Source organism: Alligator mississippiensis, chromosome 9, assembly GCF_030867095.1.
Source record: "Alligator mississippiensis isolate rAllMis1 chromosome 9, rAllMis1, whole genome shotgun sequence".
NCBI lineage: Eukaryota > Metazoa > Chordata > Crocodylia > Alligatoridae > Alligator > Alligator mississippiensis.
This window is the reverse complement of record NC_081832.1, coordinates 79,104,424-79,132,104: the sequence shown is the minus strand read 5'-3', so window position 1 is coordinate 79,132,104 and position 27,681 is coordinate 79,104,424. Positions and strand designations below refer to the sequence as shown.

The 27,681-nt window shown below is 67.3% G+C and overlaps 1 protein-coding gene across 4 annotated transcripts; it reads right to left on the bottom strand.

Annotated features, from left to right (window-relative positions):
• Nucleotides 1–471: 471 nt before the first annotated feature.
• On the bottom strand, nt 472–27,681 carry CPLX2 (complexin 2). Of its 4 annotated transcripts, XM_059712959.1 has the most exons (6): nt 27,488–27,680; nt 20,069–20,147; nt 16,259–16,300; nt 3,542–3,637; nt 1,733–1,908; nt 472–1,354 (listed from the first exon to the last, which is right to left on the bottom strand). In XM_059712959.1, the coding sequence occupies exons 4-6, from the start codon at nt 3,570–3,572 to the stop codon at nt 1,157–1,159; spliced, it is 405 nt and encodes a 134-aa protein (XP_059568942.1). In that variant the 5' UTR covers nt 3,573–3,637; nt 16,259–16,300; nt 20,069–20,147; nt 27,488–27,680; the 3' UTR covers nt 472–1,156. The 4 variants fall into 4 exon arrangements, with proteins under 4 accessions (XP_059568942.1, XP_059568944.1, XP_059568943.1 ...); XM_059712961.1 differs by lacking the exon at nt 16,259–16,300 and having other exon boundaries at nt 27,488–27,681; XM_059712960.1 differs by lacking the exons at nt 16,259–16,300; nt 20,069–20,147; nt 27,488–27,680 and adding an exon at nt 7,505–7,611.

Sequence of the window (27,681 nt, the reverse complement as noted above, 5' to 3'; positions counted from 1 at the left end):
GGGCATCTGCCAGCCCAGCTGCTCCCCATGAGGGCTCTGTGCAGGGGAGGGGGACCCCTGAGCTGTACCACCCCCCAAAGCTGGGGAGGGTGAGGAAGGGCTCCAGCAACTGCTGCCTCATCTGTGCATGGGGGTAGAAACCCCAGGCCCTGCAGGAAGCAGGAAAGGGCCCCGGGCTTGGGGCTGGTCCTGCCCGGACCCGGTTTCAAACGCAGGGGGGCTCCGCGTCCCAATGCAGCCAGCTGGTGGCACTGCCACTCTGAGCGTGCCCCGTGCCCCGGCCACTGTACACGCTGGGAGTTGTAGTCCCCGGAGCCTGGGTTCGAGGCTGCAGGTGAGTGCAGCTGCCCTGTGCCTCAGTTTCCCCGAGACCCCCATGAGCTGCTGCAGAGATGCCCCCTCCCCGCCCCTTGGGCACAGCGCGGGGGGCGCCCGCAGCTCGCGCCCTGCCTGGGGGAGCTGGAGCCGGAGCAATGTACAAATCCCTTTATTGTCTCGTCCTCCAAAGACAACTGGCGCGGGATGGGCACCGGGCGCTGGCAGTGGCCCCGGCGGCCCCGGCTGCAGGGGCCGGCGCGGGGCAGTCCCGTGGGCCGCAGGGCGGCGAGGGGCCGGGGGCTCACGGGGGCGGCCCGAGCCCAGCCCGTCTCCGCTTGGGGGAGCGGGCGGCACATGCAAAGCGCCCAGGGGCCATGGAGCCCCCGGGCAGGGGTCGGACCCGACCGACGGGGGAAGCGGCGCCATGGACACGACACGACATGACACGGACGGGACAGGGCTGCTCCCGCCGGCAGGACCCGCGGGCGGTGGCAGACACGAGACGGGCGGGGCGGGGGCGGTGGCGCCCCCGGGCGAGACACGGACACGTGGGGCAGGCGCCCGCCCTGGCTCGGGAGGTCGAGTATTGCCGTCTAACTGATATGGCTTTAACTAGGGGGCACAGAGGCGGGTGGGGGCTCCTGGGTGACCCCACGCGCGGGGTTGGGGCCGGGGCGGGCAGGCAGTGGTGGGGCCCGTGGGCCCACCCGGGGGAGCCGGGGCCCAGCTGGCAGTGCCCGCCCAGCGCCAGCCCCATGGCTGTGGGCACGGCCCCCCGGGGCGCCTGGGACGGGGCAAGGGGAGGAAAAGAAAAGGGGGAAGAAGGGGCGGGGAGAGGTTACTTCTTGAACATGTCCTGGAGGGGCCCGGGCAGGTACTTGAGCACCGTGTCCAGGATGCTCTCCTCCTCGTCCTCGTCCTCGTCGCCGCAGCCCGCTGGGATGGCTTTCTTGGGGCGCGTCAGGCTGCCCTCGCACGGCTGCTCCAGCGCCGCCTTCTCCTCCGCCTCCTTCTCCTCCTTCTTCTTCAGTCCGTACTGCGGGGACACCCGGGGTGAGTGCGGCCCCCAGTCCCTTGCCAGCCCTGCAGAGTCCCCCATGCCTAGCACCCATCCCCATGGCATCCCGGCGCATGGAGGGAGCCTGCCGGGAGCCCCTAGGCAGGAGGAAAGTGGGTCCCTGCCCTTTGCCCCTGCTTGCTCAGCTCGGAGCTGGGCCACGGGGCTCCTGCTGGGCCCTCTCCAAACCCTGCCCCAGGCAGGCTGGGTCCAGCCGGGTGTGGGGCTGGGTAATGGGTGCAGCTGCCCGGGGGTTTTGCTCCATCCATCCCCAGGATGCTCCTTCAGGTGCCCAGAAACGCGCTGCAGGGCCGGGGGGTGGTGGTGGAGCCCTAGGCCCTATCTTGGCCCACGCACCTTGTCGCGGATCTGCTGCCGGACCTTCTCGCGCTCGGCCTCCATGCGGGCGTGCTTGGCTTTGCGCTCCTCCTCCTGCTGGCGCAGCGCCTCCTGCCGCTCCTCCTCCTTCTTCTGGGCATCGGGGTCCTTCTCCTCCTCGCCCCCCAGCATCTTGCCCATGTCCTTGGTGGCTCCTGCCCGGGCAGCAGGGCCGTGTCAGCGCTGGGGACCCTGCGCCTTCCCCCGCCCCGGCATGACCGAGCTGCCCAGCTCTCCCTGCCCTGCCCGGAGCTGGTGCCCAAGCCTGGCAGGGCATGACGGGCTCTGCACGGTGCGAAGTGAACACGGCCACCCCGGCTGCTGAGCAACCCCGAGGGAGCCGGGCCCACAGCCACCCTGCCAGAACGCACTGGGCCAGCGCTGGGCTCTGGGGTTTCTCATGGCTGGGCCTGTTGGCACAGGAAAGCCCCCGTGCTCCAGCACCCTGCCTGGGTATCGCAGGCCCGGTCTGCAGCCCTGTTGCTCTGCTGCGAGCCTCGGGGTCCCTCCCTGCCCCTTTCCCCAGCTCCTTCCCTTCTGCTCTTCCAGCCCCCTGCGAGGCAGAGATCCATTCTCCACCCCTGACCCTGCATCTGCGGCCGCCCCTCCAGCCACCCCGAAACCACTGCCAAGCGGCATGAAACCCGGCAGACCCGTGGTGCCTTGAGGATGCAGCAGAGCCAAGTTGCAGAGGAGGGCGAGAGCAGATGGGAAACCGGAGGCCTGGGGTTCCCTTGGCAGAGCCCAGCAGGCAGCGCCAGCGCACCCGGGCTGGAGCGGAGGTGGCCAGCTGGTCCCAGCCAGTGCCGAGCCATGCTGGCTGCAGCCCACTGCGACAGAGCAGAGCGCGGGGGGGAAGGTGGGGCCGGGGCTGGTGCAGGTGGAAGGTTGCAGGGCGCTGGCTCAGGGCGGCTTCCCCTCCCGGGGGAAAGGGAGCGAGGGCTCAAGGAGGGGAGTCAGGGTGCTCGAGGCAGGTGCTGGTGCGTGTGCAGCCGCTTCCTCACGAGGCCCCGTCTCCTGGGGGAGAAGGGAGCTGGGAGCACGGGGCACCTGCAGGCTGAGAGCCTGGTGGGGGCTGGAGAAGGCCTCAGGTCCCGTCTCCGGGGAGGCAGAGGGCATGGTCGGCAGAGCCGGCCAGGGCTCACAGCAGCTGCGGCCGCTGGACTGTGCTGGGTTCTCCCCGGGTTCCTCCCCCAGGCCTGGTTCTGGGGCAGGGCAGAGACCCCAGTACCAGCTGCAGGCCCTAGGCTGCAGAGGGGAAAGGGGGGCACAGCAAGGAGCTCCCCCCGGGCCTGCAGGCCCTGATGCTGCAGTGTGGGAGCCTGGGCTGGGCACCTCGGGGAGCGGCTGCAGCGGGGAGGCAGGTGGCAGCGGCTCCCAGAGCAGTTTGTCAGCGTTTAGGAGCTACAAACTCAGTGCTGGGTCCCGGGGGACTCCAGGGTCTTTCATCTCTCCCAGCTCTGGCTCCCTCCCTCTGCTGTGACTCATCACGTGGAGCTGGAGCCAGCCAGCCCTTCATGCAGCCCAGGAACCTGGGCACCGTGCGGGGCTGCTTGTTGGGGGCCGGGGGAGCCCCGGGGGTTGGGCAGCTCCTGCCTGGGGGCTGCAGGAACACCTCTGCCCCAGGCAGCAGCAGGGACATCCTGGCCAGGGTCTCCCCCATGGCCGAGCAGGACCCAGCAGTGGGTGCCTTTCCCAGGGGGTCCCTGGCACGGATGCAGTGTGAGGGCAGACGGGAAGCGGTGTGGGTGGGTGAGTGCGACCCACTGTGCACGCAGGGGGACTTACCGCCAAGAGCCTGCTTCATCACGAAGTCCATGCTGCCGGCCTGGTTAGCGAGCTCTAGGCACCGGCAGAAAGCTCATCCAGCGGATCAGAGGCCACCTGGGAGGGCAGGAGAGGCTGGTGAGAGGGTGTGGAGCGGGGCAGGGGCCCCGTGCTCCCCGAGGAGCTAGGCCCCGTGGCCTGCGGAGCAATGCTTCTTGCAGAGGTGGCCCAGCGGGGAGAGGACAAGGCCAAGGGCTCCAGCCCCAGCCTTGGCAGGAGCAAAGGCAGGGGTGGGGGGTCCCAGAGCTACTCCACGGCTCAGCCTCACTGCGCTCGCCCCAGATGGAGGCAGCCGGCGGAGCGGGACATCCTGCTTCGGAGCCAGGAACCTGCACCTGGTGCCAGGCTCCTGCGCCTGCCTCCGGCTGCCTTCGCTCGGTTGCTGATATGCCTGCTCCGCTGTCTCTTGTCACCTCTGTTGTGTGCACGCACACACACACACCCCCACACTGCACAGATATATACACACAGCACAGAACTGTACAGACTCCGGTGTTCACTCTCGCCATCTTCCTCTGTCTTACACACACACACACACACACTGGACAGAAACATGCACACATGCATATGCACACTGCACTGATACACATGCATTGCACAGATACACACACATGCATATGTACACGTCCCAGATACACACATATGCATATGCGTACTGCACAGATGCGCGCACACACACAGCACAGAATTGCAGACTGGTGTTCACTCCCACCTTCTTCCTACACACACACACACACGCCCTGCACAGGTTCCACTTCTTGCTTTTCCTTTCTCCCTCTCACACGCGTGAGGTGAACTGGCCCCGGCCCCAAGCCCACGCGCTCCAGACAGATGCTGCCCGGGCTCCCAGCTGCCGGTCAGACCCGTGGGGAGGACAGCGCCAACTGGCAAGTCGCCCCAACCCTGCCTGGAGCTGCCACCGACTGTCGCAGCTGCAAGCCCCAGCCAGAGCCTGCCACCCATGCAGACAGGCCCCCTCCCCTCCCGCGGGGCCCTGGACAGCGCGGCGCTCTTCTCTGCTGGCAGATGCCCTTGCCTTCCTGCCAGCAAAGAGCAGAGTTGGGCCCATGCCACGGTGTGTGCCCCCGCCCACAGGCCACGTGCTCCGCTTGGCAGAACGGGGTCAGAGCTGCTCTCTAGAAGCCTGGGAAGAAGCTCAGCACAGCCCGGAGGCTTCCTGCTCCAAACGCCCAGGTCCCTGTGACCCCGCCACAAAAGTGCCAGCTCTGCCCGTGCAGGTAGCAGGTAGATCCGCCAAGAGGGAGAACCAGACATCAGGGGGATTTGGCACCTGCTGGAGCCAGCGGGACCCAGGGCGCTTGCACCTTTGAGGTGACCAGGGTCAGTGGCAGGGCAGGGGCTTGTACCAGGCTTCCTCCAGATGGGCTCATCCATGCAGCCCCTGCTCTTCCAGCCTGGACCAGTTTGTGCTGGTGCAGAGCCAGTCTCCTGCCATCCAAGATCCAGTCAGCGGATCACAGAGCCGCGCAGTCCAGACAGATGCCCACAGCCTCTGCTGAAACCTCCAGCCAAGGAGACACCCTGTGCCCCTGGGCCCGTCGCCTGCAGCGCCCATGGCTGGGGAGTCTCTCCATGACTAAAGCGGGTCAGCTGCAGAATAAGCCCAAGGCCAAGGGTGCTGCCTCCTGTGGCAGGGCAGAGCTGCCCCGCGGCAGCCTCTGGAGCAATCGGCCGCATGTCCCTGTAGCCACCGGGCCCTGCTCTCACTGCCATTGAATAGCTGTATGGTGGTATGGCCTAGTAGCCCCTGCCCAGGGCCAGCAACCCCGGGGCTGGACACTGCATGCATACAACACGCTTCAGCCCTGCAAGACGGGATCCAGTAGATCTGTCCCCACTCTGTGCTCCCTAGGGCCATGTCCTGCTCGGGGCTGGGCCACGCGGATGCCCGCTGGCAGCCCCTTCCCATCCCGTGCGGGTCTGGCACTCTCTGCCCCCACCTCCTGGGACAGCAGCCGGCAGCATCTCGCTGGAGGGCACCAGCTCCGGGACGCGAGGTTAAGCAGCCGGAAAATAGCAGGCAGCTGATGCTTCGCAGGACAGTGTAATATGCCCAGAACGGTGTGGAGCCGCACGGCAATTATCCGGATGATTCATACGCGGCAGAGAGCAGGCAGCGCGGTGGCTTCCTCCTGCCGGCGCGGTGCTCCTCGCTCTGTCCTCGCCGCGGGGCTGCTGCGGAGAATCCCTGGGCAGGGGCCAGCAGCGGGGGCTGGAGCCAGGGCAGGGGGTGCTCTGCAGGCCCCATCCCCTTCCCCTTCCCCACAGCTCCTGCAGGCAGGGCTGGCAGGCTGCCTCACGCCTCCATTCATGAAGACTTGCTGCTTTCCAGGCTTCGACCTGTTGGCCTGACACTGGCAGGGCCTCAGCTCAGGGTGCCCGGGGGCTTTGGGAGAGGCTGGTTCATGCACAGGAGCAGTCGGACACGCTCAGCTGGGCTGGGGCGCCCTGGGCTGCTCCGGGCCTGAGCAGGGTGCTGGGGGAGATGCAACCCTGCTGCGCTGCTGTGACATCTCCATGCTGCGTGCCCACCTTGGAGGTGGTTTTTTGGTGCCCCAAATGGCTTCTCCATGTCTCGGGATGAGACGAGGGGAAGACCTTGGCTCTGTCCACGTGAAATGCTGCTTGCTGCTGTTCCACTGACGCTTGGGCATCTCTGGGCTCTGGAACGGGGTCACGGAAAGGGGCCGGGGGGGCTAGTGATCGTCCTGGCGCCAGGGAGGTGCCTTTGGAGAGTTGCAGGGGGTAGGCACAGAGGCAAATCCCCAAAGACTCCAGCTGAGCCAGGCTTGTTGCAAGCTCGTGCAGCTTCTGCATGCCAAGAGGCCCGAGGGCACCTGTTCCCGCTCAGGGCGGAGCAGATCCAGCCCTGCAGTCGCTCCCTGCAGCTGCCCGGGGATGCGGCAGCGCGGAGCCGGGGGCAGGCTGCCGGTCCCGCCTGGGTGCCTGGGGGCTGGGAGAAGCCTGGCGCAGCCACTGCGGTGCTGGGTGCCGTGGGCAGGTGACTCTCCTGCACCCGTCCAGCCCCTGCGCCCGGCTCAGCCGACGCAACTTTGCACCTGCTCGGAGGCCCGGAGCACCTGTCTCCTCTGCTGCTTGCAGGAAGGGGGAGACATGAGAGGCACCCGCTGGGCGCTCCCACAGCCGGTCCCTGCTGCCTGGGGGGAGACAGCTCAGCATTGCCTCTCCCTCTGGCTCCTGAGCGCCCAAAGCCACATGCCAGCTCTGCGAGGCAGGCACCTGGGCAGGCAGGACCCCGGGCCAGGCCGGGCAAAGGGCATCGGGACCCACACGGGGATCACACTGGGGCGGCCTGAACCGACTGGCCCCGCTGCCTGCCCCTGGGGGAAACGGAGCTCGGGCGGACCCGGGGAGCCACCGCGGGCTGGAGGCTGGGAGCAGCCAGGAGGGCGGCTTGCACACCCTGGGCTGTGGGGCCTGGCCGTGTGCGCGAACACACACACACACACACACACACACACACACACACACACACACACACGCAGGGGGAGCTCCCTCTGCATTGCACTCCCACCCCAGACCCTCTCAGAGCCCGAGACCAGCCGCCAGCCCCCCGCCCGCAGCAAGGACACACGCGGGACCCCGAGCCCCGCAGCTTGGACTACGGAGCGGAGCCGGGCAGGAGCCCGGGGCGGGGGCGGGGGCGCTCCATGCGCGGGGTCCCGAGGGAGCCTCCCCGGCCGGGCGGCGGGGACCCACGCGTGTGCGGGGGGGGGGGGGGCAGGTCCGTCCCGCATTGCCCGGGGCCGGGGGCGCTCCGCAAAGTTTCCCCACGCCGCAGGCAGGCGGGGCCGGGATCGGGATCGGGATCGGGGCCCGGGGTGGCGGGGCGCGGGGCGCGGGGCAGGGCCGGGAGCGGGAGCCGGCGCCGGGCGCACTCACCGGTGTCCGCAGCCGAGCGGAGCCGCCGCCTCCCGCGCCCGCAGTCCCGCAGCTCCGCCGCGCCGCTCCCGCCTCCCGCCCGCAGCCCGCAGCCCCGGCGCGGCCGCCCCCTCCCCGCCCGCCCGCCCGCCCCGCCCCGGGCACCGCCACCGCCACCCCCCTGCGGCGGGCCGAGAGACGCGGGTGGGGGCGCGTGCGGGTGTGCGACCCACTTGCTACGGACACCGGTGTGGGTGTGAGTGCGAGTGTGCATGTGTGTAACCCACGTGCTGTGTGTGTACGTGTCTAACCCATGTGGGACAGACACTGGCGTGTGTGTGTGCGCGCGCGCAGGCATGTGTGTTACCCATCTGCTATAGACACTGGGGTGTGTGTGCATGTGTGTAACCCGTGTGGTAGAGACACTGCTGTGTGTGCATGTGTGTGCGTGCACGTGTGTAACCCATAAGCTATATAGACACTGATGTGTCTGCATGCGTGCATGTGTGTAACCCATCTGCTATAGATCCTGGGGTGTGTGTGAATGTGCATGTGTGTAACCCATATGCTATAGATCCTGGTGGATGTGTGTGTATGTGTGTAACCCACATGGCACAGACACTGCTCTGTGTATGTGTGTGTGTGCACGCATGTGTGTAACCCATGTGGTAGAGACACTGCTGTGTGTGTGTGTGTGTGTGTGTGTGTGTGTATGAGTGGGTGTGTGTGTAACCCACATGCTATAGATGCTGGTGTGTGTGTGTGTGTGTGAGTGTGCATGTCTGTAACCCATATGCTATAGATCCTGGTGTGTGTGTATGTGTGCGCACATGTGTGTAACCCATATGCTATAGATCCTGGTGGATGTGTGTGTGTGTGTGTGTAACCCACATGGTACAGACACTGCTCTGTGTATGTGTGTGTGTGTGCACGCATGCATGTAACCCATGTGGTAGAGACACTGCTCTGTGTGTGTGTGTGTGTGTGTATGAGTGGGCATGTGTGTAACCCACGTGCTATAGATGCTGGTGTGTGTGTAACCCACGTGGTACAGACACCACTGTGTGTGTGCATGCGTGAGCATCCGTGTGCATGTAACCCCCGTGGTACAGATGCTGCTGTGTGCGTGTGCACGCCCCTGTGCTAGTGTATTTCAGCACCTACAGGTACATTTGTGGGGGGCACGGACACCTCCCGCTGAAATAACCCCTGCAGCCCTCACCCCCACAAGCCCACCTAGCAAAATCCCCCTGAAGGTGGACCAGCTCGGGCGCCACGGCCCCTCACCCCCAGCCCGGTCAGAGCGGAGAAGGGGTCTGGGCCGTGGGGCCTGCGGGAGCAGCATGCGTGTGCTGGGCGTGGGCGCACACTGCCCGCACATGGGCATGTCCCAGCTTCCAGGGGCTCTGCCCAGCGCAGCTGCAGAGAGCAAGAGGCGGCGAGCGGGCGACCTTGCGGGTTAGTCTGTCCAGACCCTTCCACATGCAAACCAGCGCGGGCCTCGCTCCCAGCACGGCTGCAAGCCCTGCCCCAGCCACGGGGCCCCTGCATGCCCACCCTGCCCGCGCCTCGAGGCTCCCTCAGGGCCAGCTCCACCGAGTTGCTCGTGGGCGCGCACAAACCTCCTTGGCCCGAGAGGCCAGACCCCCCCTGCAGAGCCGGGGCTGGGACCCGAGGGGGGCTCTGCCCACTCCCCAGGCAGGTGCAGAGGCGCAGCTGGAGCTCCGCCAGCATCTTTGCAGCGCGGCAGGTGTGTGCCGGCCGGGGATCACCATGGAAATAGCAAGTGATTATTGAAGAGCCTTGAGCCGCGGGGCCGGGCAGGGAGGCTGCCGAGGGGGGTTCCTGCAGCACGGCCTGCGGGGGACTCCCGCCCCCGGCCCAGGGCCCAGCAGCATGGGGCTCTCCTGGGGACAAGCCCTCCGCAGCTCCTTTGCTCGCTGGGACCCCCCAAACCCTTGTGGCCTGGTCCCAGGGAGCTGTGACGGGGGCCTCAGCCTACCTGCCCCCGAGAGCCAGGGCTGGCTCTGAGCGCTCGCCCCCCAGGCTGCTTCCCCTCAAGGCCGGGGGCTCTCAGCCGGGGCCCTGCGAGCCTCGGAGGTCGGTGCTATTACATCTGCCGACACCTCCATGCGGATGAAGCCAGAGACTTCCCACCCTCCCGCCCCGCTGGGCTCAACGAGGTCTTGGCAGCGACAGAATGGCTGGTTTTTTTCTCCCCAAGCCGAAGAAATCTGCAAAGCGGCATTTTCCGAGGGGGGCTCGAGTCTAACAAGGGGGATCGGGAGTCCGGCAGGCTGAGAGCCACGGCCCTAGCCTGGCTGCGCCCTCTGCCCCCAAACGGCCTCAGATCTGCCCCGGGGGCAGCAGCGGGGAGGCGCTGACCCCTACCCCTATCCCCGCTTGAGGATCAGGCCGCCCCCGCCCCCGGTTTGGAGCTTCCCGGTGCTGCACGGCTGCAAGCCCTTGCCTGCGGCCCCTCCGGTGCGCTCCACCCGCACGAGGAGCTCACACAATCAACACCGCAGAGCGAGGGCTGGGGCCAGATGCCGAGCCCCCGAGGAGCAGCGGCAGGCACAGCCGTCCATGTGCAACCCAGCCCCAAGCCTGCCCGGGCCGAGGCTGGGCCTGCCGCGTGGCCTCCCACCCCAGCACAGCCGGGCATGAGCCAGGCACCCACCAAGGCACGGAGCAAAGCAGCTTCAGGGGGCTTCTTGTGCGGCAACGGCCACCCCAAACCCAGCCCCGACCACACCGAGCTCCCCGGGAAGGGTTTCGCGCGGCCTTGGAACCACCACGGCCCATTTGGCTTTGTGGCCAGCGTGCAAACGGCTGCATCGTGCCTGCCCAGGTGCGCGTCTCAGACCGGGCCAGCCGGCCCCTCACCTAGAGCAGAAGGGCCCTGATCCCGGAAAGCAGCAGCAGCAGAGGTGTGGGGCGGGCACGGGGCTGGGGTCGCACGGCTCCCTGGGCATGCTCAGCTCTCCGGGACTAGGTGGGGGCTGCTCCTGCCCAGGGGGAGACCCCGTGGGGGCTGGGCCAGACTTCCTGGGTGGAGAGGGGCAAAGCTGGCAGGGAGAGGGGCTGCGGCGGTGCCTGGGCAAGGCGGGCAGGGCCATAAAGACGTGGCAGAGGATCAGGAGAGAGCATCATGGCTCCAGGTGTGAGCTGGGCGGCCCCATCCCAGCCTGGCACGGACCTCCTGCCCCACCTGGGGCCGCGGCCGCCCCCAGCGAGGGGCACCCAGGCTGTAGGGACCCGCTGGCGGCCGGGTGCGGCTCATTACAGTAATTACTGTGGTGCTCCCGTCCGCCGGCGCCTCGGGTGGGAAATTACAGGCCTCGTTCTCCGGAGCCTTGGAGCCGCCGCGCCCCCTCCCTGCCTCCCCACAGTAATTGCTTCCTTTTCCTGCCCCCCGTTGTCCACGCTCTGCTCCCGAGCTCGCCAGCGGGGCCGGGGCGCGGAGGTGACCCCGGGGTGGCGGCTTGGGGACTCCAAGTAGAGCCCGGGGGGGAGCAGAGGAGGCCTCGCAGCCCCCTTCTGCCAAGGGGAGAGTCATCCCCTCCCTTCGGCAGACCCCGTCCCAGGGCTGGAGAGAGCCCAGGAGCCCAGGCCCCCATTCCCCCTCTCTCAGCAGCCTCATGTCTGCTCCCCAGGCCGGGGCCGTGCCGTGCCCCGCAGCACTGGCGGGCAGCTGCTGCTCCTGCCTGGCTGGGCTCCTGCTCCCCGCAGCAGCACCGGGCTGGCAGCAGGGGCCGGTTCATCTGCCCCTGGCAGCCGCGTGTGGGCTCTGCGCCCCCAGCACCGCCTGCCTTGCAGCCTGGGGGCGTGCGCAGCTGCATGGGTGTGCACGCCCGGGTGCACCTCACCTGCGTGCGGTGCAGGCATGTGCACCCCCCCACCTGGGTGTGTGTTTGTGTGCATGCACCTCAGCTGCGCACGTGTGCATGCATGTGCATTCTCTCACCTGTGTGTGTGTACACGCATGTGTATGTGAGTGTGTGCAAACTGCTCGGCCCTGCCCTGCCTGCTTGTGTCTGACCTTGGGCTCTGCTGTGGCAAAACCTGGGTGTTTTCTGCCAGGCACGAAGCTGGGGAGGGGGGGAGGCCATTAGCCACCTCCAGCCCTAGCAGCCTCCCTAATGGGCTGGAGAATGGTGATTAATGGTGGGAGGGGGGCAGCCGCAGGAGTTGTTCGAGAGCCCGATCAATCACCGCTGGCCCAGCACTAATGGCTGCCTGGCAGGGACCGGGTGGCGCTTACCCCGCGTCTCCTTGCCAGGAGGGGAGGACTGGACACCAAGGGCAGAGGGGGCATTTCCCAGTGCCCGGGGAGCCTGGGGCTGGCGCCCAGAGCCGGCGCTGCCTTGGGGGAAGCCGATGCCAAGGACTTTGGCAGCCTCCTCCCTGCCCCGCTGGGCACACGCCTGCCCGCCCCCGCCCCCGCCCCCGCCTGGCACGCGGTCCCTCCTCCACCTGGCGCTCACCTGCCCGCCTGCTTCCTTGCCCCTGCCTGCCATGTACCTGCCGCTCGGCCTTCCCCTCCCTGCCGGGCATGCACCTGCCTGCCCTCTGCCCACGGCCCCCACCCTGCGCACGCCCCTGCCCCAGGCCTGCTCCTTGCTCCGTCCTGCTTCCCAGGCTGGAGAAGCCGCCCCGGGCCTGGCCGGTCCCTCGGCACAGCTCTGCTCTCAGCACCTCTTCCAGACCCAGTGCTAATGGGTAGGAAAAGGTCCCTGCCCTGGGGCAGGTGTGGGGCCCGGCCAGGCAGCGCTGGGGAGCCCGGGATGAACTCGCTGCCCTGGGGGGGGAGGCTCCCTGCTCCCCTCCGGCTACCCCTCTGCAGCAGACCTGCATCCACGCCAGCAGGACGGCCCCGCTTTCCTGCAGCCCCTGCAAAGAGACAAAGCCAGGTGCAGGTTCCCCACCCCCCAGCACTTGTGGGACGCTGGCCACCAGAAATAGCACTGCTCCTGGCACCAGGGATGTACCCATGGAGCTGGGAGCCCGGCTGCAGACCTCTCCCGTGAGCAGAGCTGGGCAGGTCAGGGCGGCGCATGGGACGGCAGCCAGGCCTGGCCAGGAGCTCTGCTGAGCTGAGCTGCACCCATTAGCCAGGGACACGGATGGGCTGTGACAGCCTGGCAGGCTCATTTGCTTCCCTGGCACCAGCTCAAAATGGCAGGGAGAGGCAAGGCTGGCACCAGGCTCAGCCTCCCCCACGGGGTGCTGCATCAGGTGCCCGGGCCCCTCTGATCGGGGACCTGACGCCCCGTGGCTTGGAGGCCGAGGAGGGGCATGAAGCCAGGACATTTTCCTGCTCTGGATGCCCTCTCCGGGCTCAGCCCATTCACTCCCCGTGCCCCCAGTGCCAGCAAATCAAACCCCCTTCGCCTCCCAGAGGGAGGGAGAGGGGGCAGGACCCGGGGCCGGCCGTGGCTTGGGGTGTCAGACCGGTCCCACAGCTGTCACCGCTGCTCCCAGCCCAGCCTGGTCCAGCCTTGGCCTTTCCCAGGGGATCTTGCTCCTTGGGCTTTGTGGCTGGAGAGGGGATGAGCAGAGAGCAAGCCAGCCAGACTGGAAGGAGCCCAGCGGGGGCCAGAAAACCAGCCCGCCACCACCCCGGCCCCTGAGAGCTGGAGGATGAGGAGAGGAGCCTGCCTGGAGGCACAGGCCCCTGCAAAGGGCCGCAGGCGGCTCCGGCCCGGCACGCGGGCCCCTCATCTAGGATTCAGAGCACGGCGTGGCTCCGGGGCCCGTGGCCGGGAGCTCTGCCTGGGCTCGCATCGCGCCAGCCTGTGCGGCAGCACGCGGCACAATCGCCTGCGATCTGCAGACAGGATATTTAAACTGCCTCCTTTAATAACCAGGCGAGAACGCGGGGCCGGGGAAGGAGGCCGGGGGGGTCTTATCGTGCCTGGATCAGACGTGGCCCCGGCATGAGGGCTGGGAGGCTGGCTGCAGGCTGGGAGCACGCTGCTTATTTTGGGGGGAAGGGAGAAGGGGAGGGAAGGGAAGGAGCCGGGTGGCAGGAGATGGATGAGCTTTTCCTTCCCGGCCTGTGGCTCCAGCCGGCTCCCTGGATCTGCTGAGCTGTGGTTTGTGACCAGGGGGTGGGGGGGAGTGTGGCCAGGCCAAGGGCAGGGTGGGGGGGCAGCTGTGCCCAGCCCCTCTCTGCCCCCAGCTCAGCCCCCTGGGGACTCACCAACGGCTCAGGCAGACGAGAGCCCGCGGGGATGGGCTCTGGGACCCCAGCGTCCCGCACAGGACTGACCAGCCCGGCATGACGAGCCATGCTACGGCGCAGCCAGCTTGGCCCCCTCCCCGGCCTTTCATCTCGCTGCAGCAGCTTTGCAGAGCCCGGTGCTGGGGGCAGCGCCTTCTCCCGGGAAGCAGGGGGGTCGCTGGACACGCCGCGCAGCAGAGAGGGGGCCGGGCACAGCGGCAGGCCGGAGCTGCCTGCCCCTGGGGACACCCGCCGGGAGGCAGCCAACGTCAGCCACGACTGTCGGGAAATCAATGGCCGGGTTTCCCTTTGCTGTCTGCAAATTAGCGCGAGGAGCCGGGGCGGGCGGCGTAATTAAAGAGGGTCACGGTGCTTCTAACAGTGCCCAGGCGAGGGACACGCTCAGCGGTGCCTAATTAATCCAGCTCCAGCATCAGAAAAAACAAGCCTGGTGCTGGCCGACCGAAGCAGCTGCCCAGGAGAGCCGGGCTGGCAGGGCCTGCGGAGGTCGCGGCCAGCCCAGCCCCAGCCTGCAAATCCGCCCCGACAAACCAGCCCCAAAGCGTCCTCGTCTGCCCGCTGCCCCCAGCCCTCCCCAGGGGAAACCAGGGCTGGCAGTGCCCTGCTGCTGCCCTGGAGAGACCCCAGGCAGAGGCCGTGCCCCCCGCTGCAGAGGACGTCACCCCCCACCCCCGCCCATCCCAATCTGAGCAAGGGGTACAATCCCTTCCTGACCCCAAATGCAGCAGCTTGAGCAGGGGCCAAGACCAGGCTTGAGGAGGCACCTGGCAAACGTGTGCCACTCAACGCGAGGGTGGGCACGGCCGAGGCAGGGACAGGTGCTGATTTTGGAGACCTGCCTAGCTGCACAGAAGCCGCCTGGTGCCACGGGAGCCCACGCTGCGAGGGAGCAAGTCTGCTGCGTCCTCAAGCCCTGGGTCTCTCCATGCCTTCCCTGGCCTCCGCGCTGCAGCCCCGTGCCGAAGGCTGGGCACTGGACAGCCAGGGATGGTGCCCTTGGCACAGAGCTGCCCGGCTCCCTGCATTTCACCGCTCCCTGGATTCGTGCCCCCAGGCTTGCTCACTTCATGCCAGCAGCCCTTCCTCTCCCCCAGCTTGGGGCAGGGGGAGCCCTGGGCCCCTGCACTGTGCAGGATGAGGCCTGGGTATCACTGCAGTGATGAGATGGATGAGGGGTGGGTTGCAGTGGCCAGCACAGACGTGGCTCTGCCTGCCCTGGGCCACGTGCCCGGACACACCGAAAACACGTGGGGGCTATGGACTGCTGCGTGTCCGTGGCCCCAGGGAGAAGGGCGATGAGCCGTGGCTCTGGGGTGCAGAGGTCTGTATCCGCGGGGTGCGGAGCGGGCCGGCTGCCTGGGCAGCAGGAAGGAGGGGTCTCCGCAGACATCCTGGGATACCAGGGGGATTTGAGCTGGACCTGGGGCCTTCCCCAGTGGCAGGAGGTCGGGGACTGGGGTCCCGCGGGGCCTGGGCTGGGGCACAAGCAGGGGTCTCTGCTCGGGCCTGCTCTAGCCCTGCCCCGTGGAGCTCAGCGCCCCGGCAGCTTCCCGCGCAGGGGAGCCCCACAGAGCAGCTTGCAGCTGTGCCCAGACGAGGGTAGACAACATCTCTGCCTCTTGTATGAAAAATAATAAAGCGCAGCGGCAATTCCTTGCAGATCAGCGCACCTGCCAGGAGGCATTGCCGAGCCCGTCCATCAGTGCCCGACAGCCCCCTCCTTCCCCGGCTGGGTCCAACGTGACGGGACGAGGACTCGGCTCCTGGGGCTCGTCCTCCCCGGGGTCCCAAGGCGGCAGAGCTGAGCCTGGCACCAGCAGATGGAGGTGCCGTCCAGGTGGGAGCCGTGCCGGAGGGACACGCTACCCCGTGCCGCTGGAGCAGGGTGGGGGGAGGTGCTGGAGGCGCTGGGTGGGGAGGGGGGAGGCTTCCTCTGCAGACCCAGCGTGGACGGCACAAAGACCCGGAGCCCACGTCCAAGCCTTTCCAGGCCAGGGTGCGACACTGGTCCCACCTCCATCCCCAGCGCTCTCAGCACCCAGAGCTGGCAGGGTCCTTGTGCCCAGGCCCCGCACGAAGGCTGCCCCCAAGCCAGGCCTGCCCAGCACAGCCGGGGGATCCTCCTCGTGCACAGGGGAGGATCTCACCCCGCCTGCTCCGACGCCTGCCGTGCTCCCGGCTCACTCTGCTCTGCTCGGCTGCCCTCCCTCCGCGTGGAAGGCCCCGGGGCCGCCGCAGCTCAGAGCACCACCCCGATGACACAGTGAACGGTGCCCGAACCAGGCCCCCGCCCAGCGACGGCCGCACAGACCCCAGACCCAAACCCTACGTGACATGCCCCGTGGGGCTCAGCAGCTCCTGGACCTGCCAGGCCGACATGCATCCCGCCGCACCGCACACCGTCCGATGACACGGGGTGGGGATGGAGGACAGGACCTGCTGCACCAGCTGCAGCCCGCGGCGCTCGCACCGAGAGATGCTGGCCTGGGGGGTCCACCAGGGGCGGGACAGGGGTTTCTGGGGCTTACCTCCGGCTCCACCCTGGGGTCGGGGCTGGCTGGCAGCTGACCCTGGGGAGAGAAGAGGGGAAACGGGTGAGACCTGAGGTGCCCCGGGAGCTGCCAGGGGGTCTGGCAGCAGGGCACGGCCTGGCTGGGTCAGCGCAGGACCGGGTCAGCCTGGTGGTGCCCCCAGCCCATGAGACCCCTCATGCCGGCCTCCATCTCCACCCCGCACCCTGTGCTGCACGACACAGGAGGCCGAGCGGGTCTGGGGCTCGAGGAAGCAAAGCAAAGAGGACGGGAGCCATGCCGTGGAGACTCAGGAGGCCCTCGGAGAGGCACGGGGCTGCTGGGACCGCACCGGTGGAAATGTAGCATGCCGGCAGCAATGCTAATGAGGCCGTAACGATTTACTCCCTCAGCTCCCAAGAGGCCAGGCCTAATGGACCGACTCCATCCCCTCCCGCCCCGGCATGCTGCAGCACACGCTCCCCACGCCCGGCTCCGTGCCAGCCGGGAGAGCTGGCGGTGACAGACCGGTGCACCGCACCTCCGCCCGCCTGCCAGCCACACCGGCACTGCCAGGAGAGATAATGAGGCACCGCACGACCCTGCGGCCCCTCACCGCCGAGCGCCAGGCGCCCGCCCCGCCTGAGCCTGTCACAAGCCCGCAATTAGGTGACTAATCGAGCTCCCCGTGCGGCCCGGCTTTGCCAGATGGAGGATCACGTCCTAGCGCTGCTGGCGGCTCCCTGCTTGCGGCCCTGCCAGCTGGGGGAGAGGGCCTGGCACGCCGGCGCGTGCGGGGCTCCAGGAGCGAGGTGCAGAGACGGCCCCTCCAACCAGCTGCTGCCGGTGGCTCTGCCAGGGCCACGGGTCTCGTGCCTGGTGCTGGAGGGCTGGCACTGGGGTGACTGGTGATGCCGCTTCCCTAGTGCCCGGGGCAGGCTCCTGCAGTGCCTGATCTCCCATCCATGCCGGGGCAGCCTCGGCCCTGCTTCACTTGGGAAAGGCAAGACCAGGGCTGGCCAGAAGGATGCGGCTCTGGACAGCCGGGGGCAGGCAGGCTCCCCTGGGCATCTCCCAGCCCCCGGCACCTCTCGACTCCTGGTGCCCTCCGCGGTCGCTGGACGGGAGCCAGCACGTGGGAACTCAGCCCCCGAGCAGGCTGCTCCGCGCTGCGCTTTGCTGCATAGACAGCCTCTCTGCAGAGGGGGGCAGGCCCCGGCGGGACCCCGTGCCACCAGCTCCCCGGACCCTCCTGCGGGCGAGGGGGTGGCGGGGAGCAGGAAGGATCCAGCCCTACCAGTCGCGGCCCAGCGCCCGGGCTTGCCGCAAGCCCTTAGCACGGGGCTGTGCTTTATTTATTCCCCCCTCCCGCCCCCCAACCTCTGCAGAAAATAATTATCAGGCTCCCTCATCTCAGGGAAGGATTAAAAGTGGTTAACTCAATTTAGGCAGGCTTTGTTGTGCCGGCTTTCCCCAGGCTGCTGCACAAGGAGATTTCCACACAGCCACTTAGGCGGCTTTTATCAGGTTGTCTTCTGGAGGTAATTGGGTTTTTCAGGAGCCTGCTTAAAATTCCTAACCCAGCCTCTTAAACAAAACAGAAACAGAGCGGGGGGGGGGGGGGGGGCAGCATCTCACTCACGCGTGCACACACACACATGCGCGCACTGGCAGCTGCATCCCCCGGAGAAGCTCCCCCTACACGCCGGGGGGCTGGGGCTGGGGCTGTCACCTCGGCAGAGCCGCCCTGGCCGATGAGCAGCAAGGAGGCCGCAGGTGCAGGAGCTGAGCACGGAGGCCGGGAGCTCTCATGGAGAGGGCACGGTGCCAGGCTGGCAGGTCCCAGCGCTGGGAAACACGAGGGGAGGAGTCCTGGTCTCTGCGGTGCCAGGCTGGAGGCCCTCCGGCTTGGAGCAGCTGCCCTGGGCATTGCGCTCTACCTCCTGGTGCTTGGCAGGGGGCAGGAATCCCATCACCTGCCCGCTTCCAGCCCCATATAGGCCCTGCACAGGGCCCACCTGGTCCTTGGCACGAGCACCTGGCTGGGGACACTGCGAGAGGCGACTGAGAGCACCTCGGTCACCAGCATGGGTGGGACGAGGCGCAGGGGCCCTTGGGCCTCAGCGAGGTGCAGGGTCACTGGTCCAGCGCTCTGCTGCCTGCTCTCTCCAGGTGGCCTCAGCACCAGCGCGGGCCGAGCTGTCTCGCCTTGTGCCAGCTGCTCTCCGGGCACCCCTGGTTGCAGGGGGTGGGCAGCGTGGCTAATGACTCGGGCTTTGGCCTGGATGGAGTTAATGGGCTGAAGTGGCTGGGTGCCTGCAGTGCTCCCCCAACACCTGGTGGGTGTTTCTACCTGCACCCCCTGGCAGCCGTCAGTCATGAGCCTGGCGCCTTCGTGGGGCTGACTGTAGAGGCCGGGGCAGGAGTGGCTGACACCCCTGGCCTGCCCTGGCTGCCAGCTCCCCAAGGTCGGCACCCCAGGGCCAGAGAGACGGACGGAGCAGTGTCGGACGCTCACAGGGCAGGGCTGGCTGCTCCCTGGCACACATGGACCTGGGCTCTCCCCTTGCCCCAGACCCACAGCTGAGTGTCAGGGCCTGTTGCACGCAGAGCGGCAGCAGAGCTCAGTCTGCAGAGCCCAGGCCCCTCTGCACAGACCGTTCCCAATGAGTACCGGGGTGCTGGCGCTCCCCTGCAAATGCGCTTTGCAGGCGACCTGGTCTGGTTCTGCCCTGACTCCCAGCAGAGCCATCCCGGGCAGCAGAAGCAGGGACACGCCAGGTGAGACCCTCCAGCCTCCTTCCAGCCAGTCACCCCAGGTGTCGGGAGCCGCAGCCCTGGCAGGAGAAGAGGAGCGATGCCCTTGGCATTCCCGGCCTCCCACCAGCTGCTCTCTCGCGCGCTCCCCCCTCACCATGATATTTGCAGGCTTGAAAAGCAAAAGCAAACACAGCCCGCCTGGGCAACCCGAGGGCACAGGGATGCTGTGGCTACCCAGCATGCACTGGGGCCCATATGCAAATCGCCTGCTGCAACACCTGGGCTCAGCAAGTGTTGCAGTCCTTAGCCTTGCCTGTCTCTGCAGGGCGGGGGGGAGGGGGGCTCTGCTCCCCAGTCCCTGGACTCAGCGGGGGTCTCAGCTGTGGCAGCCCTGGCAGACAAGGCACACGGCATTGCCTTGGCTCCAGGGATGGAGCAGTGCAGCAGAGCACTGTCTACACTAGGGCCCTGGCAGCAGAGCGCCAGTTCCCTTGAGCTGGGCTCCCCGCACTGCCTGTCTGGCTCTGGGGCTCCTCCTTCAGTGGAGCTGAGTCCCCAGTGTAATGGGTGCTGCACCACCGCGTGCCATGGAGACCCCGACCCTGACCTGGCTGCTGGGAGGTGGGCAGGCGCCCGGGCTTCAAAGCAGCGGGGCCAGGGCTCTTGGGCCGGGGGGGGAGGTGGGCTCTCCAGGGCCTGGTGCTGGACTCCAGGGGCCCTGAGCCTGCCAGGACAACCCTGCCCTTGGGGGAGCCGGTGGGGCTGGGGCCAGAGGGGGCCCTGGATGCCCACATTTAGCTTTTCCCTGGGCCGGGCTCTCTGCTGCTTCCCGGCCTCATGAGGCAGGCGGCAGCTGGGCCTGGTCCTGCCTGCAGCCCAGCTGGTACACGCTCCTCGAGGGGCCGAGCCCTGCAAGTGGGGGGGAAGGGGCAGGGGGCCGAGATCCCCAGGACTGGGTCTCCCCCTGGACCGGGCCACGGGAAAGGGGTCACATGGAGCTGCAGCTCAGGCCAGACGGCTGGGCTGGACCCTGCCCCGGGGGAGCCTGCAGCCACCGCAGGTACCTACCTGGGGGTGCCCGCTGCCTCGGGCCAGCTAGCACGACAGGTCCTGCGCGCTGGGGCCGGGCATCGAGGGAGCTCACCGCCTGGAAGAGAGGGGACAGGGTGAGGGCAGCGCTGGCCCCGTTGCCCAGGAGCCTGGCCCGACTTTCGCCCCCCGCCAGCCCTGGTCCTGCTCCGCTCCCTCTCGGTCCGCTCCTCTGGGGAAGGAGAGCACCTCCCCACCCTGCTCCGCTGGAGATAGCGGCTCAAGGGGGGCATGGAGGACTCCCCTGGGGCAGCCTCTCGGCTCGCATCAGTGGAGCTGGCCCCGCTTTCCCTGGACCCCCTTCCTGGGTGCAGACAGGCCCAGGGCTGTTGCAATGCCTGGGGGTGCAGCCAGGCCCTGGTGCTCCGTCCTGGTGTGGCACAGAGTTGAGGAGTGGTGGGAAGGGCATCGTGCCCCTTGGAGGAGACAGGGCATGGGATGCCTGGCAGGGAGCAGGGAGCAATGCCAGATTGGGCCCCTGGGCAGACACGGCTTCCAGGTGCTCATGTCCCAAAGGTGCATGGGGGGCCTGTATTCGGGAGATGCGAGCTCCAAATCGGATGCCTCTGAGCTTGGCCCAGACACTGCGGCGCCTAGATCGCCCACCCCTAGGCAGCCTGGCCCCTTGCACGTGGGCTAGGGTCTCCACGACCGCACACGGCAGCAGCAGGGCTGCAGCAAGCTCCACCGCGTGCCCTATGTGGCACCACTGCCTGAAGTCAGCCAGGCCTCTCGAGCACCATCAACGCATCTGGTGAGGCCAAGAGCTGCTCCGGGTGGGCAACTGTCCTGCTCCCGGGGTGGGCCGGGGCTGGCAGCCACGCAGGCAGGGCGCTGAGTCCCTGCACAGGGGAGGTGCCACGTGCTGTGGCCTGGGGTGTGGAGGGAGCCGGGGCACCTGCTGAGCAGAGCAGGCCGGGGCCAGGGATGAGAAGCACTGATGCGGGGAGATGGTTGTGACCAGCGGCCCTGGCCGGAAGGGGCAGGAACAACAGTCCCCCTGCCCGCCAAAGCCGAGACGCGAATGGGTCGGGGAGACCCGCTGCCTCCCGGCTCCTAGAAGTGGTGCCCAGGCAGCGCCGAGGAGGGTGCGTGAGGGGCTGGGGCCAGGCAGGGACACGACCCCGGGGCCGGCGATCCAGCCCCATCACCCCACACCACCAACCCCTGTAAAGCCGGGGGGACGTGGGTGCACGCTCCACAGGCCGTTCCTCCATTGCTCTGGTGCAAAAGTGCATCATCACCCTGCCCTAGCAACATCACACCACTGCCATGGCAACCTGCTGTGACATCACCTGCCAACTGCCTCCTGACAGCAGAGAGCACCCTCCCAGGGCACTTCGCAGCTCTACGGGGGCAGATGCATGGGCACTGGGGCAGGGGGAGGGATGCATTGCCAGCTCCCCTAGCAAGGCTTCCTGTCCCCTTCTGAATGTCTCTCCAAGGCAGACACGGGCTCCTTGCTCCATGGGGAAGGAGGGAGGCTCAGGAAATCGTAGATAAACAGATGACCCCAGGGACCAGGGAACAGCACAATTAAAGAGCTCCTGCTGCACCGCGGTGCTAATGGAGGGAGCCTGCATTTTTAACAGTGCTAAAGAGCAAGGGCGGGCTATCACCGCCGCAGAGGCAGGAGGCCCCATTCCCGCTCTGGATTCAGGGCCTGTTGACCCCCCTGGCAGCCTGCGATCCTCCCTGGGGGTGTCGCAGCACCACGCAGAAGCTGCGGTGATGGCGGTGTCTGCAGGCCTGTGGTAGCAAGCCAGGCGCTGGTTCAGGGGGGTGCTGAGGGCTTGGAGAGATCCATCCCAGAGAGCAGCAATCATTATTAGCTCAACCAGAGCTCTCCCTGCTCAACCACGAGCTCATGCAACTTTCTCAGGGGTACAAGACGGAGGAGAGGAGGACGCAGGGCAGAGCCAGGGAAGGTCTGTGCACAGAACTGCTCAGACCCGGTGGGAACAGGCGCCCGCGCTGGGGCTGGGGCTGGGGCTGGGGCTGGGGAGACCGCCGAGGGGTCAGAGATGCAGCAGCAGAGGCCCTGTCCTGGAGGCAGCGGGCCAGAGGGACCCGCGTGCAGGACAGCCCCGAGACTTGGGGCTGCTCCGTGACCCCAGAACAGACGGAGCAGCTGGGAGCAGGACTCAGGCAAGCGCCAGGATGCAACGCCTTCGCCGCCAGGTAACCAAACACCCAACAGCTGGCCAGGGGACCTCGGTGCCATCTCCATGGCGAGCCGGAGAACACCCCCTCCCTGCGGCTTGGCATGCTGGGAAGCGTGGCATGGTCACTTTGACCCCTGCGGCTGGGGTCCCTGGGGGCTCCTGGTACCGCTTGGGTGTGGCCCTGTATGACAGACTCCAGCAAGCGGGTGCGAGCAAGGGGGCTCGTGTCTTAGCAGCAGCCCTGGGATCACTGGGATGGGATGGACGAGCTCCTAAGGGGAGCTCAGCTCCTTGCTAAGGGCTGGGGTGGGGGGTTCTCTCTGCAGAGGGTTCAGCAGGTCAGGCTACGGCTTGATCCACGTGGCATTGCCCGGGCCCCAGGGAGAGCAACCAGCTGCAGCGCTCCCAGCTGGCAGCTGGGCACCAGGACCCAATCCCAGGCTTCAGCCCCTTTGCACCAGTAGCTGGGCGCATCCCCTTTCCTGCTTCCCCAGAGACTGGCCCTGTGTGAAGAGGACGGTGCTCAGCAGTGGTACAGGGAGCCCCTTGCTCAGACGCCAGCCAGGGCATCCTGTTCATGGGGCCCGGGCCCGTGTGTCTGCCAGATGTGTGGCTGGGCAGGGCTGGCCACACGAGCCAGGCAGGCTGGGGCAGTAGCATGGAGGGCTGCTGGGATTGCCCAGGCATCTCCCCCAGGCAACCCCCTGCCCCTGCAGGGGCTCATGACTATCAGCCCCATCCCCAGGGATCTGCAGGGGGCTGGCTCCTTCCATCCAGCTCTGTGCTGAAAGCCAATGCCTTTCTCTACTGAGCTCCACGGACGCGGGGAAGGAACAGGCCGGGGAACGCTGCATGGGGCGTCTCATGCCAGTGCTCTCCCTGGTGACAGCCAGAGTGCTCCTGACCTTTCCAGTGCACTGTGCCAACCTCAGTTTTGGGCCTGGCAGAATCCAGGTGTTTTGGGGGTGCAAAGCAGGGTCCTGCATCAGCTCGGCTCAGGTGAAAGACTCTTTGCCTCTCTGTTCTGCTGACCTGAACCCTCCGCGCTCCTGCACATCCACCCACGGAGGGCAAGGGGTGGGAGGGCGCGTGTCACCCAGAGCATCCCCCAGCTTGCCAAGGGACTGGTTTCAGCCTGCATGCGTTTCTACAAGCCCATCCCATTTCGTGCACCCCTCGCATCCTGATCTCAGGACACTTCTCGACGGGGGCTGCAGCACCCCAGGGCGCCGCGAGGTCCTTCTACGGGTGCCTCAGGGAGCTATGCCATGCCAGCGCTGCCAGGTGGGCAAACACCTACACATGATTCACAAGTTAAACTCAGGATTTCAAACAGTAATCTGGAGTGTCAAGGCCAGTCGGCGCTGCTGTGGGCTTGCTGAGCTCTTTGCAAGAGAAGAATGGCTCTGGCATTTTTCTGTCATGAAAACAACAAGGAAAAGCTCAGAGCTGGCATTTTCTGGGAGGGCCTGGAGGCTGGAAAGGTTGTGAACCACTGCTTTCTAACCGCTGTGCATCTCGCAGCACTGACGGGCAGCCCCCCTGGGCTCGGCAGTGACATTTGTCTGGGTGTCTTCAACAGGGCAGTTCCCGCCTGGAGCAGGTGCCGGCCTAGCTGAAGCCTCCTGAGGCCCTGCAGCCCCGGGGCTCGGGGACTACGTCACACCTCGCTAGTACTTATGGCTCCTGTTGTGGTAGTGGCTAAGGCTCGAGGAGGCTGCAAAGGCACTGCCGCTCGGCCGGAGGCCTGGGCTGAGGTACAGGCCGCTGGGAGCTCGGTGCAGGCTGCCAGGCTCCCCTGAGGACCTGGGCACAGACTCAGTCCCAAAGCCCAGCTCTGGGTGCCTGCCTGGGCTGCCAGCAGAGCAGCGAGGGCAGCACAACCTTCCTGCCTCGGTGAGCAGGCGTCTGTAGCGCAGCAGGATGCCGGGGAAGCTGGTTCCTGCCAAGCCTCTTGCTGCTTTCCAGGGAAGATGGGCTGCCATGAGAGGCTGCGCGGCTCAGGGCCAGGCACCCGGGGTTTTACTCTTGGCTCTGCCACAGCCCTGCTGTTTGACCTTGGATGGGTCACGCCGCCTCCATCTGCCTCCTGCCCGGTCTACTTCAGCTCTGGGGCTCAGGTCTCGGACACCCGGACAGGGCCGGACAAGTGGAGCGCCTCCCTTCTTGGCTCACCAGGCCTCTTGCCTGGCCCCACTGCAGGAGGGGATGACACACAAGCCCTCCCTGGACCTGGGGAAGGACCCTGCACCCCAGTGCTGGCCTGGTGCCCCCTCCCTGCAGCCCATTTCTCCTACTGGGGACAAAGGGGTGCAAGGCTGGGGAACTCAGCCCATCCCACCCAGCCCAGAGGACTGCTTGCCTGCTTCGGCAGGCCACAATGCACTCACCCCCTCCCCATCCCCTTAGCCTTTGCCAAGTCCATGTGATCCCCCCCCCACAACCACATGCAGCAGCTGCACCTCCAGTCACCGCCTCTTACCAGGACACCCCTGCACCATCCAGCCCAGCTGCCTGCAGAGCTCCTTCCCCTTCTCTGGTCCAGCTGGACTGACCCCCTCTCCCAGGCCCCAGGCCTTAGAGCCCTGGAGTGGGCAGAGCCAAAAGGGGTCAGCACCTGGATCTTAAAGGCACTTTCCCCCTTCCCCTGTCTTCCTGCACAGGCCAGGGCAGGGCTCAGGATGGAGGTGCCCGAATGCCTGAGTGGCGCGAGTCCAGGTTTCTGGGGGAGGGGCTGTGTACACTGCTCCTGCTGCCACCGGGGCTCTCTGTCCTGCTGCTCCAGCAGCGACTGGAGAAACCCGGTGCCGTTCATTCCCTCTCCCTTGCAAACTCTGTGAGGAGCCGTGTGGGCCCTGCTCCTCCTGGCTGGCTGCGAGCTGCTCCACCATCACTAGGATGAGCGGAGGTGTGAACCGCACTTCTCCTCCACCTCGGGGAGGTGTTAATAGTGGAGCCTCCGTGGGGTCATTTCAATACTCATGCTATCACGCAAGGCCGTCAAAGAAACAAACACGCAGCCGCATCCAAGGAGGAGCCGGCAACACACGGCTGTGATTTGTGTCAGCTCGGTTATGAGGAGGGAGCTCGCTTTCTCTCCCCCGGCGTGGGAAGGAAAAGAGCCTCTGTGGCAGCAAGGGCCGGCTGCACTGCCGAGAGCTGGGGGTGCACATTCGCCTCCGAGCCAGGCCCAGTGTACTGGGGCAAGGGCAGCAGTGCAGCTGGACCAGGGGGGTGGTGCTTGCCTTGCTGGCACCCTCCTGCCCCCAGGGAGAAAGGCACTGCCCCCTGCCCACCTACACAGCTGTCCTTCCTCCACCCATCCCTAGGGCCTCTCCATGGCTGCAATGTCCTGCTGCCTCTGCTCTGGGATAGGAGCAGCGGCCTTCTAACTGCAACCTCAGCAATAACCTGCCTCGGAGGTCCCAGCAAATCCCTCTGAGATGCCTGGTGTCCTAGTCACTGTTGGAAATCAAAAGCCAAATCCCCGTAGCCTGATGCCAAGTTTTCCTGCTGAGCCGATTGAAGCAGCTCCGGAGAGGGAGGAGGGCAGTGCAGTTGGTGCCCACACAGTGGGCTGCTAAAACCCGGTGCTGCAGCTCAGCTCAGAGCAGGGCACCCAGCCTGGAGAGCCTGGGCACCAGACAGGCTGTGGGGAAGTGCCTGGGCAGCTGTTGAGGAGGGTTCAAAAGCCCGAGCTGGGTCCAAAGCAGGCAGTGGGAGCAGAGGGACTGTCTGCTGTATCTAAAGACGCTCTTAGGAGGGGAGGGGAGGTCAGCGGGGCTGAACTGGGAGCTGTGGGAGGACTGCAGAGAAAGGAGAGGACAGGCCTCAACCAGGAAGGAGGTGGGGGAGACCTCTCCCCAGGGGTCACAGAGCCCATGCACAGGGATGCCAGGGATGGGCTGGGAGAGGGACCTGCAGAACCAGTGCGGCAAGAACGGTGCTGTGAGAGCAGCCGGCCTGGGCTGGAGCCCACGCGTGCACAGGGACGCAGCTGCACATGCAGGCGTGGGCATGGCCCTGCCCAAAGCCACGGGCTCCCAGGAGCTCAGCGGCAGGCCCAGCCTCTTCTCCAGCCACATGCAATGCTCATTGCCCAGGGAGACCCCAAGCTTTAGGACAAGAGCCCTGCATTCATCACCACTGCTCCTAATAGCAGCAAGAACATGCCTGTTGCCTCCCCTGGACAAACCCGGGCCTGCCTTGACCCCGCACCACCCTGGGCTGCCGAGACCCAGGCTGATTTCTTGGCGGCAGGAGCGGGTTTCGCGCAGGGATCCCGGCTCCATCCCCCCGGGCCTGGTGCTCCTTGTCCGAGCTGCTCTGTAGCTGCCCAGCTCGGGTGCAGCTGCCGGCCTGGATTTCCGAGCAGGCCCCTTCCCCCGGCGGGGATGGAGGGAGGGAGCCGGCAGCTGCGCGGATCCGGGGGCGGGGTGCGAGTGCGGGTGCGGGGAATCCCCCTCCCCGCGGCTCCCCGGCCCTCGCTGCTCGTCTTTACCTCGCTTATATAAGAGCCCGGCGCCTCCCTGTCCTCGCCCCGCATCCCGGCGGCCCTAGGCAGGCTGTCTGCCCGGCGGGGAGCGGCGCGGGGCGGGGAGAGGACACGGGAGGCAGGAGCGCGGGCGCCCGCGGGTGCGGGAGCGGGAGCGGGAGCGCGGGGCCGAGGACGCACCCGGGCCTCCCGCCCGGGAGCTGTCCGCGCCGCGGTGCTGAACCCCGGCAGGGCAGGGCCCCGGAGCTACCTGCATCTCCGGTGTTGAACCCCGGGTAAGGAGGGGCCGGGAGCTGCCCGCGCCCCAGTGTTGAACCCCGGGTAAGGAGGGGCCGGGAGCTGCCCGCGCCCCGGTGTTGAACAGGGGGCAGGGCAGGGCAGGGCAGGGGCCGGGAGCTAGCTGCAGCCCTGGCGCTGAGCCCCGGCACGGAGAGGCTGGAAGCTGCCCGCGCCCCGCACGCTGAAGCCCGGCAGGGCAGGGCAGGGCAGGGCAGGGCCCGGGAGCTACCCGCCCCGGGTGCTGAAGCGCGGGTAAGGAGGGGGCCGGGATCCACCCGCAGCCCGGGTGCTGGGCCCGGCAGGGCTGGGGCTGGGGCTGGGCGCCGCACCCGAGCTGCGGAGCCGGCTGGGGCCGCCGGGCCCTTCCTTGCAGCCGCGAGCGGCGGCGCCTGCGGAGGACACGCCCCGCGCGGAGCGGGAGCGGGAGCGGGAGCGGGAGCCGGGCGGAGCCGTACCAACCTGGGAGCCGGGCCGGGGCTGGCGATCCGGGGCCGCCGCTCGCCTGTCTCCGCTCCCCGCTCCGCTGCTCCGCGCCGCGCCGCGCCGCCGGGGAAGGCGGGCAGCCAAGGAGGCGTCGGCGGAGGAGGGGGGCGAGCGGATAAGAATAGCTCCGCGCCCCGCGGCTGCAGCGCCCGAGTGCGGGCCGGGCTCCG